Here is a 17878-nt window from a genome sequence, read left to right as displayed (position 1 = left end):
TGCTGTGCCTGATACTCATACCAGCTCAAAATAACAACAATGCCACTACCGTGTCAGTGTTAATTCAATGTAGAAAATGGTCTACCTCCCAAATAATATCCAATCAGTCTTGTACACTAATATTTCTGATGAAGTGGGTGGTGAGTGTATATTTTTGATGTTGCCATTTTGCTTAGCTTGTACAGATGTGCCAAAATGTATGCAGAATACAACTAAAGGGTTGATATATATGGTTGATATATATACATAATAAAACCATGTCAATCCAGTGTCCACAAGATGTCACTGTTGTTTCTATACACCGAGTGTTTTTCCCCAAATGAACAATAAATGGTTGAGTCCCATTGCCGAATTCTGTATTTAGTGTTGGACAATGTGTTGCTCACATGAAACAATGTTCCCCTTGAAACACTCGAACAAAAGGTGCAGCAAAAAGCTCTTTCCACACGCTCACATAATATGGAGGTTATTAAAGTTTATGCCCAAGATTTTGCCCATGTACAGCTAAATATACGTCTGCGGAAAGTTGCTTTAGATGCCAAATGATAGAAAATGGTTATTTTTCATATCATAGCTCTTCATTTGTATGAGTCTGTTATGATGCATACGAGCCAAGGTGACAGATGTTATTTGTTACTGTATCTTTAACTGTTATAAACCCTTTAAAAGTAGCACTTGGGAAAGCACGGAGTTTTAGTTTTTTGTTTTTTTTTCCTTTTCTCTTGAGCACTGTGGTGTGTCTGTGTGTGAGGCGTGTTTGCTAGGATACACATATTTGGTTCGGCTACACACAAACCAAATACTCTTTAAAACTGTGTGGTGTTGACTGCAACAGAAAGTCCTTCTCCCCACCCACCTATCTTGAGATTCATGTGCACAGAGTGACTCTGTTTTAAAAATAGAAGAACTTTCCTCCCTCCCTCCTCAGTGGACGACCATTGAGACTGTGTTAGCTATGATTATATCTTGCGTAAATACATAACTGGCCCACATAAGAGGGAGGGGCATTTACAAAACAATTTTTGCTTTGACAAGGTCTTTGAAGTAAGATAACCTCATTCATTTATGAATTACAATTTCTGTTTATACTAGTGTTTTATCAACCAATTTATTTCCTTCCCCTAAGGTGGGTAATTTTGATTTGATTTGTATCTGGTAAACTTATAGGAGTTAATGAACTGTAACCATAATCCACACAATGTACCCATTTTCCAGGTTATGTTCTCATATTATACTCAAATTAACAAGCTTTGTCTAAATGGCCTCAAGCGTTTTTTACTTTACATGTATATGTATTAGAACATGTGATCTGCTCTACTGGTCATTACACACACTGGAAGCCATTTTTTGTTTATGTATGCATTATATACTCATGAAACCTCTACATGATCAGTTCATACCCAAAGTCAAGTCTGATATTTTAGTGTGGATGCTGAGAAAACACTGAGAAAATCACCTGTTGCGTGATTTCCTGATGAAACGTGTTGACCAACTGCCTCGTGTAAATGTGCCTTGAAGGTAAAGGTCAGCTATCTCTGGGAAATGAAGAGAACCTTGTTTTTCTATTACATAACTAATTCTCCTGCAATTTTGTAACTCATTCCCCCAGTAATTGCTTGAAAATAAACTGAAACCATGTGGAAATATATTTGGTACATATTTAACTTAATCAAGATTTATGCTTTGAGCACAGTCAGTTCTTGGCTGGATGTTTGACAATGGGACTCCCACTTCCCCTGTGCTCTCTCAGCCTGTCTCTCAATGACCTGCAGAGTGAATAATAAGCATTAGGGATGAGGTCAAGGTAAACCCTTGGGTCTGAATTTCCTTTGGCTCAGACCAGCTCTGCAGAGCTGGTTTTGAACTTTTCCTCCTCAAACTAGTCACCCACCTTGGGTTTCTCATGCCTTACCAAAATACTCCCATCTTCCCATAAGTCTGATGAAGCACTCTTCCACATACACGCACACACATGCTGAGTAATAAGGGCTGCTTCTGGTCAGTAAACTGTAAACCACTGCTACTTCTGCTCATTTGGTCTGTGCAGCACTTAGGAGATATTTTGGTCCATTCATCTACATAAAACCCTGCTTCAGCTCTTGTATTTTTTTGTTTGTTTTTTGATGTCGCGCTTTGAACAGCGTACTTTAGATCACCCGCCAGGATTTCAGTGGACCTGGGGTCAGGACTTTGACTTGGCCAGTATCAATGGAATTTCCTGTTTAAGCAACTCTGCTGTTGATTTAATCCTCTGTTTTGGATCACAGATTCAGTTCACACACAAACATCCTGATATTTTAGTGTAGAAGTTTTTAATATGGTTACAAAACTGTTCCACACCCTCGTTCTCTGAGCAACACTTCATAGATTAGTAGATGAAAACCTTTGCCTCATTTGTCCACAAAACATTGTTCCAGTAATAGACAGTCTGTAGCAAATGGAAGCATTTTGGGGTATTGGGGGTGGGGTGGATAGCCTTTTTGCAAACTTAGCAGTATTTCCTTCTATGTTTTTTTTAATCTGCAACAAATTTCTCAGAAATCTCATTTGATCAGGGCATATTGCTGCTCATAATGCACACTGCAGAAGAATATTGTTGTGAAACATAGGTAAGCAGTTTTCTGTTGATGTTTTTAAGATGCCTGAGTCCAGCTCTGGTTCACATACTTTTCCCACCAATAACCTACACCTACCATTTGCTTAATGAGGATGTGATGATACAAAAGCTTGCGTGTGTTCTTTGCTAAGTAAGACTGCTTTTATTTTATTTCAGATCACATATTAAGAGTTAACGCAGCAATCCAGATAATTCAAAAGGCTTACAAACCTCTCAACTGTAAACATTTTAGTTTTCAACCTCCAAACAATGTGATGCCAAATTATTTAGTTTTGTGAATGTGTTAATATAAGCATAGTTTCAGCCTGTTTTGTATAATTCTAGCTACAGTATCTTTTAGGCTAACAGCTACTACTTTCATTTCAGTACTTCAATCATTTTTATCTCTATATGCTCTAGTAGCTTCATGTTACTGTAATCAGAACTCTCGTGACTAACAAAAAAAAGTTTTAAACCAAATGTCTTTGATTAATATGTAACAACCATAAAAGCCTACAGGGTGTTACTTGAAAAGCACTGCTCATGAATCAAGCATTAGGAGTAAATAAACCTCTTATAAGAGCCCCCTTTTTTTTAAATGCATTTAGCTGTCGAGTTCACCATCTTTGCGATCGCTCTGTCGTGTGCGACTGTTCTGGAAGAGTGAAGGGCATTACGTGTTAGTCACACAGCACTGCTAAGCACCTCAGACACGTTTGGAAGAAAATGTTAATCAAGTGACTAGGTGGACGCCCCGGCATAAACCCCACCACTAAGGTGAGGGAGGGAGAGCGCAAGCATGACATCCAATTCAACTCATTCCCAAACAGAACACAAGCTGTTACACATGTCAACAGGCACAGCTGAGTCCCCAGCATAGGATACACCTCTCCATTCGCACAGTTTGTTAATGATTGTCCTTGACATAAGCATATAAAAAACATATCTTGGGCTTCTCTTCCAAATCCTCATTTAGTTATACTCCAAATTCCCGTTAACATTTTTATTTTAGTATAATTGGACTTTTAGTAATGATTGAACCCTAAAAAGCCACTTTCAAAAACAAGGTGGCACCTTAATTTAAGGGGGGTTGAGTCTAGGGGTTTCAACAATTTGATGTTTCAGTGCATGTCTGCCACGCACACCCACACACATACACGCCCTCATTCGGGCATGTTCATTAGACTTAGCGTGACACAATTTTCGCTGTGGTCCATGGCAAGATACTTTGCTTTCACCAATGGGATTTGTGAATGGGTGTGTGCTTGAGCTGTTGACCAGAATCAGTCAAGCATTTATGCTCATTAATCCATTTCACACTGTCCTGTTACAGGAGCCGGGGCACGTTACTCCCTTTAATGAGATGATGCTGATCCAAAATTTCTATCCAGTTGCATCCCATTCCAATGATGTCAAAAAATAGAACTCTTCTCAGAAATCCACTGCAATCAAAAAAAAAAAAGAAAAAAAAAGAAAAAAAGAAAAAAAGAAGTGCTCCGGCAAGCTGGTGTCAGGCTTCGTTCAGTCCGAGTCACCTGGCCTGCCTCTCTGTTGGGCTCAGTGGATTACTGCTTCGTTCAGGTTAGGTTTCGCACAAGACCGTCCTCTCTGCGTTTCTTCGAACGGGGTGTTCATGTCAAATCGCTTCGGTAAAGTCTCGCCTCGTGAACCCTTTCTGTAAAACAGAAGTTAATGCAGAGAGAGATGACATTTACATAATTTTACATGTACATAATATCGCATTTTAAAAGTATTGCTTAAATTAAATAATAAAAAAAACAACTATCCAGTTTACTGATCATCTGACAAGTCATAACAAATCTGGGGGTCCATCGCCAACCAGCAACCACATCTTTAATCTCTAATCTTTGCTCAGTCGAAAAAAGGAATGAATGATGCAGCTGTCTTTTTTTTTAAACATCTCACCAGCATGATTCTTAGTCAGCAAGACATGAAGCCCCAGAACATGGTAGGAATTACGTTACCCAACACCAAAGTGAAGGGTGTTAGCCATCGATCGCCCATAATGATGCATTCACCTCACCACCGACACATATGCTGCAGCGACTGGGTGCAGCAATGACTAGCAATCCCTTGCATTCCAGTGTCACATTCCACACACCTATCTGACCAAGGCTATTATGTTCTGGAGTTCGCAGGTCAAACTATAAGCTGCACTTGGGGGGGTGGGGGTGGGATGGGTTAGTCCATTATTTAAAATGTTGTTAAAAGAAGTTTTTAGCAGCTTGTCTCAATCTCTTCAAATAAATGTATATTTGTTAATATATACTCAAAAGCACACAGATTTCACTGGAACAAAATCTATAAGATTTTCTAAGAGAATAAAATATAAACTAACTAGGAAAATAAAGATTTAGGTTAAATATACAATAATAAATTACACTGGGCCAGTTCAGTGGGTCAACAGTCATTTTTTACAAACTGTTTGTGTCAAACAAAATTCATTGTTTTAAGTTTGAACAGAGAAAGTTGCTATACTGTATGTTAATCAGTAACAGGCTTCAGACAAATATTTGAACAGCTGAGCCATGTAACTATGAAATAGGCTGATAAGCCTTGCAGAAGATGAACAATGTGGCATTGTGAGAAAAAAGTCTGGACAACAGAGCTGTAAATATAACGTGTGCAAATTACATTTCCTGATGTACTAACAGCTTTATGGGCCTGAAGTTTGAAATATTTTCCAAACACAACAGAAAAGACCAATAGCTTTCATTTCCAAACCGCTGTTGCTGATATTTCACAGGTCTTCACATGTCTATAATGTGTTAGGCCTGCTTCAGGGAGGACGTCGTTCGCAGGGCATCCGCTGTCAGCGCAGATACGATTACATGCAATAGCAGGAATCTCACTCCCTTCTTCAGAATCATTGGCCTTGACGGGAAACTTCTACCTGGACTAAAACCAAACCAGTGGCCTAGTGGTGTATTCTCTCTCACCTGCTTGTAGTCTTTGTGGAGTTTGCTGTACTGAAACATGTTGCATAGCACCGTAGCGGCAGCCTTAGAAGCTTTCAGCTTGCCTGGACTGAGACACAAAGGACAGTGAGAAACACGAGACCGACCAGCAGGACAATACGTTGGACAATTCGGCTAAATAATGAATAAGCCATGTAACACAAACCGGGAATGACCCAGGACATAGGAACAGAGGGAAAGACTGGTGATGTAGAAGAAACAGTCGAGAGTTATTCAAAAACTATGATGAATTTGTGTCCCACAGACATTTGCAGAGGACACCAACAGGTTTTAGACTAGAAAGACCGGTGACCTCAGCCCTGTCGCCGCTAACGGGAGCCTGTCTACCTGTTGTCATGGGACATCTTGATGGCAACCAGCTTGGGCAGGCCGTCGAAGTAAGTGATGTCTCGGGCTGCCACCGAGCTCGTAATGACCAGGTTGTTGAGGATGCCACAGATGTTAACCACGACGTCCGCCGACGGCTCCTTCTGCAGACCGTCTGCTGGCAGCTTGGCCACCAGGACGTTCACCACTTTAGTAGCTACAGAGCAGGAACACAAACATCGCAAAACTAAGTGTGATGAGGCCATCAGTGAGATAAGTGCCGACTGTAATAAACATGGAAGAGACTTCCTACAATCATTTGGAAGGTGTGAATGTCATAGGATGGGGTGGATGACATTTAGTTGAATGCAGGCAACTTGGGTGGAGATACTTGGAGAGCAACCGAAGGAGAAGTGATGCAGGAATGAAATGAATGTGGCTCGGTGTAAGATCGAGCATAGGATAGGACAAAATGGAGAGGAGAGGCTAAATAATTCAGAAAGGGGTTCCGAAACAGTGTCTGCACTCCATTATATCAAACGACTGCTCCTAGTGAGAATGGTACGAGGAAGGATCTGAAATAGTAATGAAAAGATTCCAACGGTGATTAAATTTAGTGTGATATTAATTTGCTTGTGCAATCAAAATTCCAGGTTGTGGTTTCCATTGTAGAGAATTCAGTTTGGCTGTTTGTTTTAGGAGTGGCATTGCCTAATACATTGCAGAACATTGAGGTTTTTAAAAAAAAATAAAAATAAACTTACTAAATGTTTTCTGTTTGACTCAAAACATTCTCTGGGATTTTAAGTTTGTTTGTTAAACATCCCAATGTTTAAATTAATGGGAGAGGATCTGCTGTATACTCCCTAAACTCCCTAAACGCTTTGCTGTGAGAAGGTCTCAGTGAGCAAAGCACAATCCTCCTGTTATGGCTGGAGGTGCTCTGGCACTGACCCATGTCGGCCTTGTTCTTGGAGTGGCGAGACAGGTTCCTCAGCAAGCCAGTGAGGGAGCGCATCTCCACATCGGTGGGGGTTCTCAGTTGGTCCAGAATTACGGGAAGTATCCGCTCATGCTCCAGGGCGACTCGACTCAAGACCGACGCCCACTAAGAGAGAGAAAGAGAGAGCAAGAAACAAAGAGAGAAAGAGAGAGAGAGACAGAAAGTGTGTCAAGAAACAGAGAAAGAGGCAGTACGTGTGTAAAAGAACCATGAAAGAACCATGTACATATGTGTCTGTGAAACGCTGAGGTGTGAGAGAAGCCATCCCGGTAATAGACACAGTGAATTGCAAAGAAAACATGATCTGTAAAATGTGTGCGCATCATCTCCAAAGAAAGACTTTCGACAGTCACCATTAAAAACAGCTGGCACACTAGAACTGAAATACGAGAACTTTTAGATAGCGTTTGGGAAAGCACAGGTTCTAAGGTTAGAAAGATCAGGCAAAGGGCGTGGAGTAAGCTGAGCAGAAATGCCTCACCCGGCCTTCCCCTGCCGTGATGTTCTGCAGGGCCCCAGCTGCAGCCTCGCGGGAGGCGGCGTTTGTCTCGCAGTTCTGCAGCACTTGATTATACAGAGCTACTATCTGAGGGTGCCACAGCCACTCTGCCCCCTTGGGCACCCGAGCCACCTCAGAGAAAGCTGACAGCTCCTGGTTCCTCTGCTGCAAGGCAAAAACAACCAATCACTACAGGACTACAAAAAACATAATAACTACATTTCCTGGAATGCACAACATGCTGCTTAGCTGCGTTACAATGATCCAGACATTTATGACAGACTTATAAATAAATAAAATAAATCGGTAGAAATCTTAAAAAACGATAAATAATGATTGTGAACAGGTCTTACATTTTTTGTTTTCTTGCCTTGTGGAGAAAAGCAGCTGATAGCATCTCTGCTGTGTGTGTCGTGAGCTCGTGTAGGCCCCTCCAAGCGCAACTGCACTGACTGGGGAATCTCGGTGTATAGCTGGTAGGACAGGTTTCTCAGCACACACACACAATTCTCTATACCCTGGATATGAAGATAGATAGAGTGTGCATGAGTGAGGGAATGAGTGTATGTATGTGTGTTTGCGTGTGTTTGAATGAGTGAGAGAGAGAGAGAGAGAGAGAGAGAGAGAGAGAGAGAGAGACTAATTCAAAAATCCCTTGACATTCTAAATAATATGTCATTTGGGACTTTGATAAGATAAAAATTGCAATTGCACTTCTCAATAGGTTAGGATTTAGAATTTTGTTCCACTATCTGCATTCGGAGATTAATAGATTAATAGTTGAGGGACTTTTTATTTCTTTTGTCTGGGCCTGGGGACTGTAACAGGATCTGGCCGGTCCTGACGTCGCTCAGCTGCCGTGACTTAGAACGCTGACCTTGTCTTCGGTTTTTCCCTCCTGGAGTGAGTTCTGGATATACCCCACCAGCGAGTCCACCAGGCCACGAGTTTCTCTCATCTGCTGCCTGGTCCTCCCATTCACTGAGCTCAGGTTTCTACGGAGGGTGCAGAGTAGCAAAAACAAACAGAAGAGTTCATAGCTGGGATAAAGATACTCCTCTCTCAGTGTTCTAGTGAACATGTATACAGTAAAGACTGTAGTTTGACTATGCAAAGTATCCGTTTAATTGTGTTTTGCAAGGAAAAATATTTAGAACAATTTGAATATCTACCAAGTTGGCACAAATAGACATGATCCACATAGATTAGTATATGCATGGGCATCTTTTAAAATATTTACAACAAAACAAAAGCAACAAACACTAATACTCTCCTGTGTATGTATGCTCACCAACCACTTTACCTGACCTTTAAACTTTATTCTAAACATTAAAAGACTACCGTCCATCTACTGCAATGTACAGTTTAAGTTAGCCGCCCTTCACCTCCATGTGTGGTCAGTTTCTGACCACAGGACTGGAAATCTTTTGGTTGTGGACCACTCTCAAAACAGCAGCGATGCTGACACAAGAACCCCTGCAATACTACTGGTCCTGGTAAACTCGTACCAACTCAACACAATCACTTTCACACCCCCACATTGTCAGTGTTAAAGCTGTGCTGAGAATGGTCTGGGAGATAACATGCAGTTGGCAGCGGTCCTGCAATTAGAAAACAACCTGTAAAGAATTGGACAGACGGGCGCTGACAAACCGCGTATGCCGACCAGTGGGTCGCAGTCTGTGGGTGGTGGGTGTATATCTTCGTGTGTGTGTGTGTGCTTGTGTTTGTTTCCTGGTACCTGAGGCAGCCTGTAGTGTTGTAGAAGATGTCGGCCTCGGATGGACTCTGCTGGATAACGGCAGACTCTTCCCCTCCAGACAGAGGGAGCAGCACCCTCTCAGTCAGCTCCAGCAAGCTCTCCCGTGCCAGCTTCTCCTTCAGACTGTCCTTCGATGACAGGTTCCACAGAATGCCTACAGACATGGAGAAAAAGAAAGAGAGAAGAAACTATATATTATCATTTTTTTAGCATTTATTTATTTATTTAACAAATGTTTTTAATTTAGTTACTTTGTTACCAGAAAAAAAAAGTGCTATATGCCATTGCTGCAAAAATAAAGGAATTTTCACCCTGACTGTATAAGAAAGTGGGTCATTAAATATCACTAAGAGACCTAACAGCTTGGTAGAGAGCAGCAAAGAATTTCAAGGACTGTTTATTGTGCGGGTGTGTGTGGGAGGGGTTACAAAAGGAGGCCCCAGGGAAGGTAATGGCCACTGTCTCACAGGATCCTGGGGCTGGAAAGACTCAAACAATAAGGCCATTCTCTCTTTCCTTCTCTCTCTCTTTCCCCCTTCTCAGGACACATTCAACTTACTCCCTGCTCACCTGCAGTAGATGCCAGTTGTGATCATGTCAAAAAGACGAAAACATTCACCGATTTTGGCTCTAGTTAGTTACTGGACCTTTCTAAAAAAGCTCTTTTCTTTGAAAATAACTCCTCTCACAAAACTCTTTATGCTCTTTAAAAAAAAATCCTTTTCCTTTTTGCCAGAACTGTGTGTGTTAATACATTATCAGGAATTCAGGTTTCATGGTTGGGAGAACTCAAATGCCCAATTGGCTATGCTCTTATTGGTTAACGAGGATAACTAAACTGGGTGAAAGGCCATGTCTACACAACTAGACAGATGGTGCTCTCCTCCAAGTTTGTTCAGATCTCCCATCACTGCCCCTGAGTGCCAATATGAAAAGATGTAGTGAATGGCTTTAGTGCACCATGTATTGGTGGACGCACGCATTGGCCTTATAGCATGGTAGCTGTCATCCCACCCATCTACTCAAGGAAGACTTAACTACCGGGAAAGATTGGGGCAACTGTGTTTTTCGCTCGTCAGGGAGGCAGAGCCAGCCCATCCTACCTGTGATATTCTTGCGGAGCTCATCGTCTGGCTCCTTCAGCACAGCGACGAGTTTGACGATACCGCCGGACTCGATGAGGGCACTCTTGTTCTCCATGCTCTCGTAGATGAGGTTCCGCGTAGCGCCCGTGGCGTAGCGCTGCACCTCCTGGTTCTCGCTGCTGAAGAGCTGCACCAGGGCGGGGATGCCCTTCAGGGCTCGGACCTTCATAGGGGCAAAAGGCTTTTCACACGGCCGTTGCTGTCTGAGCTCGAATATAAGCCCTAAGCACAGCTCACGTCAAGCATTGATTCCTACACGATATCTACTGAAGCATAACCTCTTAGAACAGGTCACTTCTATTTTACCAGATAAAATAGATGGCGACCTGTGCAGACTAAATGAAAAGATTTGCCCTGTTTTGGTAAGCCTGTGCCCTCAGGCAGAACGGTCCTCTCCCCAGAACCTAGTGTTCTTACGTATCATGGAAACTTCACATGTTTATTTACTGCCCTTAGGTAACAGAATGTCACATCATTAATTTAAGCAAAAAGCTGTGAATCGTGGAAATGGATTCTTTGATGGCTCGCCACTAACAGTGGCTTAATGTGTACAATAAGCATTTGTTTACCAGTTCCTTGGCATCACTGCTGTGATAACACTGATGTTGGATGTAGGCGGCTCCCAACGTTTGCATGGCAACGTCTGAGGAGCTGAGATAGCCGACAGCAGTTTGCATGTCCAAATTGTGGAGTCTGCTCAAGGGCAAAAAGATGAGACAGTGGGAACAAGGTTGTGGTTAATACACAGTGACATCACTAAATGCCTTTTGTTCACTCCAGTTGGTATACAAGCATTACTAGATAGTGAGAATCACTGTAATTGCTAATACACACTAGCAAATTAGCTGTTGGCAATACTGCTTATTGCACAGACAAATAAGCAGGAAAGTATAAAATAGCTTTACCCAAAGCCCTAAAATGGACAAAATGGCTGGTAGTCAGCAATTAGCATAGGGTACTATACATAATGGTCAATGTATTTGATGAAACTGGAAAAAGTAGTAATCTCTCACCCCCCAGAAACATCACCACCGTCAGCCATCACATCACACACATCCGCCCCACGGCCCACGCTCTTCAGGCTGTGCACAGAACCTGCTCGCCTCATGCCACTCTGGTAGTGCCCCCCGGCCATCGTGGTGCTGCCCCCGGTGGACACCTGCTGCCACTGCATGGAGCTGTTGCTCATTCTTTGGTTCTGCAGCTGCCGGTTATTCATGCGGGTGATGGTCCGGTGGGCAGGGCCCTTGAATGAATACTGATGAGCAAGCTCTGCCTCCCTCCATCCTCTGGCAATCCCCTCATGCGCCAACGTGCCACTAAGGGTGCGTCTTATAGGTATGTTGGGCGTAGTGCTGTGACCGTAGTACCCCTGATGATCCAACGAGGCCACACCATCCTGAGTTAGCCAGTTGTGCGTGGGCGAGGACTGCCGCGGCTGCATTTGCAGGCCGACTGATGCTGCTTCCTGCTCCACCCGGCTGACGGCTCTGGACTCGGTGGCGTGCGTCTGGCCACCGTGGTGACTGCCGATGTACATGTCGTCGTAGAACTGGTACGGGCGGCCCACGACGGCAGGCATGGGTATGCCCTGGCTGATCCTGCGCTGAGAGCCCACCTCCACAGCCGAGCGGGAGCTGAACCCTCCTCCGTACTGAGATATCAGAGGGGGGAAGAGCCAGACAGAGTTACACTGACAAGACCACAGAGGTTTAAAATAAAAATAAAGAAAGATAAAGAGAGAATATGAAAAGTGCATATGTGCGTACTTTACAATCATTTCTATAATAAGGATAAAACTCAATGATGCACACAAGGTGCTTTAGCTGTATTATAAGGATTTCATTGTCCCCTATTATGCGTGCACATCAGCTAACGCCCTGGCTTTCTGTTATCTTAGAGGGAGTTCATGAGGCCCCTTGGCTATCTGGCTCATGAGATCATGGGTCAGGAATGTTTCAGATGAACCCTGGACTCTGCCCGTACAGCCCACTCACTCGGTACTTCACCTCCCAAACATGACATGGCAGGAGAATGTCAAATACTGCACCGATGTGTGTCAGGGGTGCAACCATGAAGTCTGTCACTGCTAAGAGATCATGATCCATGCTATCTGGCTAACATACCTACATAAAGTCTTTACGCTATGCTGTGTGCCCAGAGAGCTTACATACGCTCAGTGGACTTGTCTCTTAGTCAGAAGCTTTTGATTAAATGGAGGTGAAAAAGACACATTCTCTGCTACGCATTCGTTTTCTAAAACACAAATTTTGCATTATGCCACAACACTGTGTGTAATTATCTTAATTTAACTGCAAGTGGACAAGAACTTGGCAATTATGAAATAACACTTACCATAACCCTGCTGCCATTGTACATCAGTGTCTTGGGGCTGGTTCTGGTGCCTTGTCCATGGTACCTCATTGAAGATGTGCCATTATATTCTTGAAGAGGAATACAACAAGAAAAACATCAGTGTGAACGACGCATGGCTGAGAAAGATACTCGATGCTAATCATCTTCGCAGCATCCCTCATTAGGTTCCAGTTGTGCAAATAGATCAGGTTTCCCATCAGCCCTCATCTCCATAACCGTCTTGCTGTGAATACTTAATTAGATGTCCACATTCAGTTACTATGTGTGATCATCAGACCTGAGATCCTGGGAATGCGTGGAGGGAGTTAAACTACTGAAATTTTTGGTGAAAGGGGTCTGGAAGAACATATTACACAGAAGTAAAAAAGTTACTCCCTTCCTTCACACTCATTATTCTCATTTGCCTTCTTCCTTCTCTTCAAAAAACACCTTTTTTTCCATTCTGTTGCCCTTATCTACAAAATAACAAACAATTCCAATTTCCAGTTAATGAAAATCACAGGCTGAGGGACTGAAGGGAAAAGGCTGACATTCTGCCAAAATTCCCAGTAGCAACAAACGAAAGGCGGGTAAGTCTTCCAGTTACCAGCACAACACTTTGGCAAGACAAAAGAGCAGCACTGCAGCTGTAATCCACTGTTTAAAACTAAGATCAGTATGTAATATATATATATATATATATATATATATATATATATATATATATATATATATATATATATATATATATATATATATATATATATATATATATATATATAAAAGAACATTTTAAAGTCTGACCCAAATAATTAATTGAGCTTTTTAATAAGATACTGGGAAATCTGATATTTCACAATTTAGGTGAGTCCACTTCCACTATTAGGAGAGCAAAAGGTCTTTAAATTGTTTGAGGTGAATGAGAAAGGCCAAACACATATTTCACATTTTTGTGGTTTTGTTCTGGCCAGTTACTACATTTCTTGATTAGGATTTTTAAAGTAGTCATCATTTAAATGTATATAGACTTGTAAGACAAAGGCATCTTGCCGTGATTTGATTCAAACTTTCAAACCAATTCAGACCAGAGTAATTTAATGGTGTGCATCTAGTATCGAGTAGATTCAACTACATTTACTGTAATGTTTTTTTGTTTTTTTTTTAAAACATTTGTTTTTTAGCAGTATTCAAGGGTGTTTCTCTGTTTCAAAAATGCATTCCTACTTGAATGTGGAACAATAGCTCTCTTCAAAAATATGAACACTAGTTCCTGGGGTTAATGGCTGTTGGTAGATCCTGCCTTTTGTTAGATGCTAAGTGGGCGTGGGAGATGTGTCTGGTCAGGGGGAGCTTTCTGCCGAACCTAAAACATCTGGTTTTCTTCAAAATGCTTCTGTGTGACCAGAGCAGGTCAAAGATGCAGAAGCTCGTCGGCTTCTCCTTCCTGCTCGGGTAAAGCAAGACCTGTAGACTAATCTCCACACTCAATGCTGAACCATATGGTCATCCCTTACATTCTTAGGCAGATCTAGAACATTTCAGACCCTTTGCGCCGGGTAAATGGGTGCCGCCTGGTGTGCACACCGCAGCTGTGCTTCCATACTGACTGTGTTACTCTGATAAACGTGGCCGCAACTGTGGGGAAGCGTCGGGTTGAACCCCATGCATCCCTGCTGATCAAAGGCACTCAGAATCATGGTTTGTAAAGAGGCACTGCTCATGCTCCATCTGCTGGAGCCACCAGCCTTCTCTTAGGACCTCCAAACGCCCTGCTGGTCGGACAGGATTTGTTCAGCAGGCGCTCAACTCCAGATCTACAATATCAGGCCCAGCAGTGCCACTGAATAAGAGCAGGAAATTCCTCATTTCAGCTGCAAAAGAAACTATACAAACGACCCAAATAGGTAATTAAGAGCAGCGCGACCCAGAGTGCCTTGAGAAATTCTCTGGCAGCCGCAATACTAAGGCAGGGGCTGGAATTCATAAATCCTCCTGACAGCCAAATAATGATGCAGGCAGCATTTTTTTTCAGCCTCGTCCCAAGTAGCAGTTGCCTGATGAATACTAGTGAGCACCACCCCACATACCAGACCCTTCTGTATCACAGGATGCTAATTCACAGCACTGACAGTGTTTAACACAACACAGTTTACCACTGCGGCCTTGGTTTAAAATAGAAGTACGGCATAGCTCACCGATAACACAGTCAGGATGTTGTTGCAAGCATCTCTTGAACAAAAGAATGAGTGATAAAAATAGGGTGACTGCAGAACGGACCATGCTAAAACTATGTTTGGTACACACTGTGACTATAAATGTTCGATAAGAGTCTCATGAAACATTTATGAAGTGAATAGTAATATGAAGGTAATGATATGGCAACACTCTGAAGTTATCATAATACTACCTAAATGATGGCTCTGATGTACAGGGTCAATGTTTGCTTGCAGTCTAATCTAATCTGAACATAGTTTTCACAGCACAACACTGCACAGTACACATTAACAAAAGTGACAGTGTGTGTGTTGGGTGGTGAATATGTGAATACACAGGTGTGTGCATGCATGTTCTGCTATAATTAAAAAGCAAGTGATAAAGTTAACAAAGGAATGAATGGGTAAGATAAAGAGCCACATTTCCATCTCTACAACTGAGGAACAAAGAGACAAGCGACATGTGGCTTATTGGACAAACATACACACACGTACTGTTGTTACCCAATATGACTAAATTAAATGTCAGATGTGACTTATTTTAGAGATCTTCATTTCCAAAGGGCCATCCTGTCCTGGTCTCACAATTCGGATCTCATCCTCTTTCTCCTCCCATGTAAATCATATCTTCTTCAATTTACTGAGTGCAGTGCCGAAAAAAGGTAATTCTGTATGCTACCACACACTCGCCACTTAAATGGCTACTTTAAAGCTACAACCTGAGGAAATGATTCAGTAAAATATCTATAAAACATGTTTACATCAAAATAATATGTACCCAAACGATAAGAATGGCGAGTCAAATGACTCGTCATTTAATGGAAGATTTGCAAAATGTGCTTAGGTGAACCAAACTGTGGAAACCTGATCTCCAGTATAGTGGCATACCTATTCAGGGAAGACAAGAATCAGCAGGACGTAGTTGTAGACATAAAACATGGTATTTTCCCAGGGGAATTTTTAATATTTGATGCTTGACATCAGACAAAAACACTGAAGCGCTCTGAAAGCTGGAATAAGATTTTCAAACAATGCAAACCCATGGAACCTTGTAATTATGTTAATAAATTATGTTTGTTTGTTTTTTTTACATTATTACTATTATTTTGTACCAGTAGCTGCTGATTGTTGTATTTAAAGTTCTGCTGCAGATGTTTATGGCAACGTGAACCCAACTACTTCTTTCTGGATTTAAACTCAGGACTCTGGCTGTGATTCCTGATTGTAGTTTTAATAACAGAAGAACTAGCAAAGCTGTCAGCTCAGTTAGCCTGGGCAAATTGTGGTAAGCAGCTTTATTAAAGCCTGTTTAGACAACAGCTACTATAAGGCCGTGACTTTGGAAAGAAAGGACCACAAAACAATTGCACGTGAAGCAATTAGTTTCATGGTTATCCCCCTGTGCTGTCCAGTGTTTCTCATAGTCCACAATTAATTATCCAGGCAACACTATTTGCTTTAATGGACTGTCACCTCCTTTGCCATATTCTCCTTACTTTTTCATATTCACGACCTGTGCAAGTAGGTTACTGTACGTTTGCTGCACTGAATACCCCGCAGGTGCATGAGCATAAATGTCACTAATGATCTAAATAAAAACCAGAGCCTTTAATATGATGTTTAATAAATACTATGAACATGAATAAATAGTGTTAGTAAGCCTTTTTACCACCAAGTTTAGGGAAGAGGATCCAGGATAACTGTTGTCTGTTGTGCTCTAATAATAATAATAAAAATAATAATAGAATGGGAAAACTGAGGGATATGAAATTATGAAAATAGGTTAGGCGTCCTGTTAACGTGCAGGTGAACTGCAAATAAAAGTCCCACTAGCGATTACGCATCACTTTTTAGTCATTTAAACTTGATCGTACAAGCGAACCGATAAAAACAGAACCTCCAGAATAACTGCAAATTTTGCTCCATTTCTCTGAATGTGGGATACAGTTTCATTTGAGAGTAGCTTACCTGAGGACGGAAAATGAGCTGCATTTATCCTCGTGAGGGAGGACGCCTTTTCGGCCAGGCGTTGCTGGACCTGCTGTTGAACGCGTTTCGTTTTGGTCAAATGATCAGATCCGAGCTGGCTGTCGGACGGGACTGCGTACGTGGTCACCGAGGTATTTGGCTGTATTGCGGAGAAAAAAAGACCCTCGGTGGCACTCATTGTGTAAACCGGTTTAATAGTCCGGTAATGTAGGCGATCCAAAAAGTTGCTCAACTACGAAGGCAAAATCTCTTAAAAAATGTAATCCCTTGGGGAAAAAGAAAGAAAACTTCTCCTTTTCAAAGTTCTCCTTTGATACAGGACACTAGAAGCCTTGATCCGGTGAAACTAGGTTACACTGAGAAGGGGTCGAGCGTCAGACTGCAGTTTGACTTGATCTTTTCGGTTACGTAGGCAGGTCTCCGTGTTCGCTGCTGCGCGCCCCCGATGCTATTACAGCAGTCGTCCTGTGGGAGAGAGGACCGAGGAGATGGAGAACGATTCTCTATAGGTCACAGGACCGAGGAGATGGAGAAGGGTTCTCTATAGGTCACAGGACCGAGGAGATGGAGAAGGGTTCTCTATAGGTCAACCCTCCGCTATACTTAATAGTTATTCAGTAATAGAGGTGTCATATTTACGTGAAATTTAATGATTATGCAATGACCTTCGCAAACCGCACCCATTTTAGTACAGCTCTCATAATTTCATGACGCACCAAGTTTGTTTTGTTTTGATATCTTTCCTCTGGAATATGGGAATGAGAATTTCTTCTTATTCTGAGTCCTCTTTAATTTTTCTTGCTTCGTGTCTGAATTGTTTTTTTTTTAATCGGTAGGTTGAAAGGAAACTGTTCTGACCTTTGCAACACCCACCCAGATCTTACCTCGTGTCACACTCCTTCCTTTATTAATCCCAGAAGATAACAATAGTGGAGGAGAGAGATGTGGAGGAAGATGTCAAGCTCTGCTGAAAAGCCATCTCATGGTGATGGAAAAAGTTTACTTATTTAC

General features: G+C 42.1%; 1 protein-coding gene across 1 annotated transcript; it reads right to left on the bottom strand.

Annotated features, from left to right (window-relative positions):
• Window positions 1-2290: 2290 nt before the first annotated feature.
• pkp3b (plakophilin 3b) lies at window positions 2291-17437 on the bottom strand. The gene is made up of 13 exons (XM_027017657.2): window positions 16847-17437; window positions 12666-12754; window positions 11324-11964; window positions 10880-11003; window positions 10269-10473; window positions 9145-9319; window positions 8281-8398; window positions 7757-7921; window positions 7386-7568; window positions 6856-7009; window positions 5923-6118; window positions 5557-5644; window positions 2291-4271 (listed from the first exon to the last, which is right to left on the bottom strand). Exons 1-13 carry the CDS (start codon window positions 17043-17045, stop codon window positions 4233-4235), a joined length of 2376 nt encoding a protein of 791 aa, XP_026873458.2. The 5' UTR covers window positions 17046-17437; the 3' UTR covers window positions 2291-4232.
• Between the last annotated feature and the right edge of the window lie 441 nt (window positions 17438-17878).

This window comes from Electrophorus electricus, chromosome 21, assembly GCF_013358815.1.
Source record: "Electrophorus electricus isolate fEleEle1 chromosome 21, fEleEle1.pri, whole genome shotgun sequence".
Taxonomy (NCBI): Eukaryota; Metazoa; Chordata; class Actinopteri; order Gymnotiformes; family Gymnotidae; genus Electrophorus; species Electrophorus electricus.
The sequence above is the reverse complement of the archived record's forward strand: the minus strand, read 5'-3'. Positions and strand labels throughout refer to the sequence as shown.

What these genes read in the sequence shown, in the direction of transcription:
- pkp3b (XM_027017657.2), bottom strand. Translation starts at nt 17,045, where the DNA reads ATGAGTGCCACCGAGGGTCTTTTTTTCTCCGCAATACAGCCAAATACC. An exon ending in AGGGAAAAACCGAAGACAAG is followed by an intron (nt 7,922 to 8,280) that starts GTCAGCGTTCTA and finishes CTTCATATCCAG; the next exon opens with GGTATAGAGAATTGTGTGTG. An exon ending in CAAGAACAAGGCCGACATGG is followed by an intron (nt 6,119 to 6,855) that starts GTCAGTGCCAGA and finishes CCTGCTCTGTAG; the next exon opens with CTACTAAAGTGGTGAACGTC.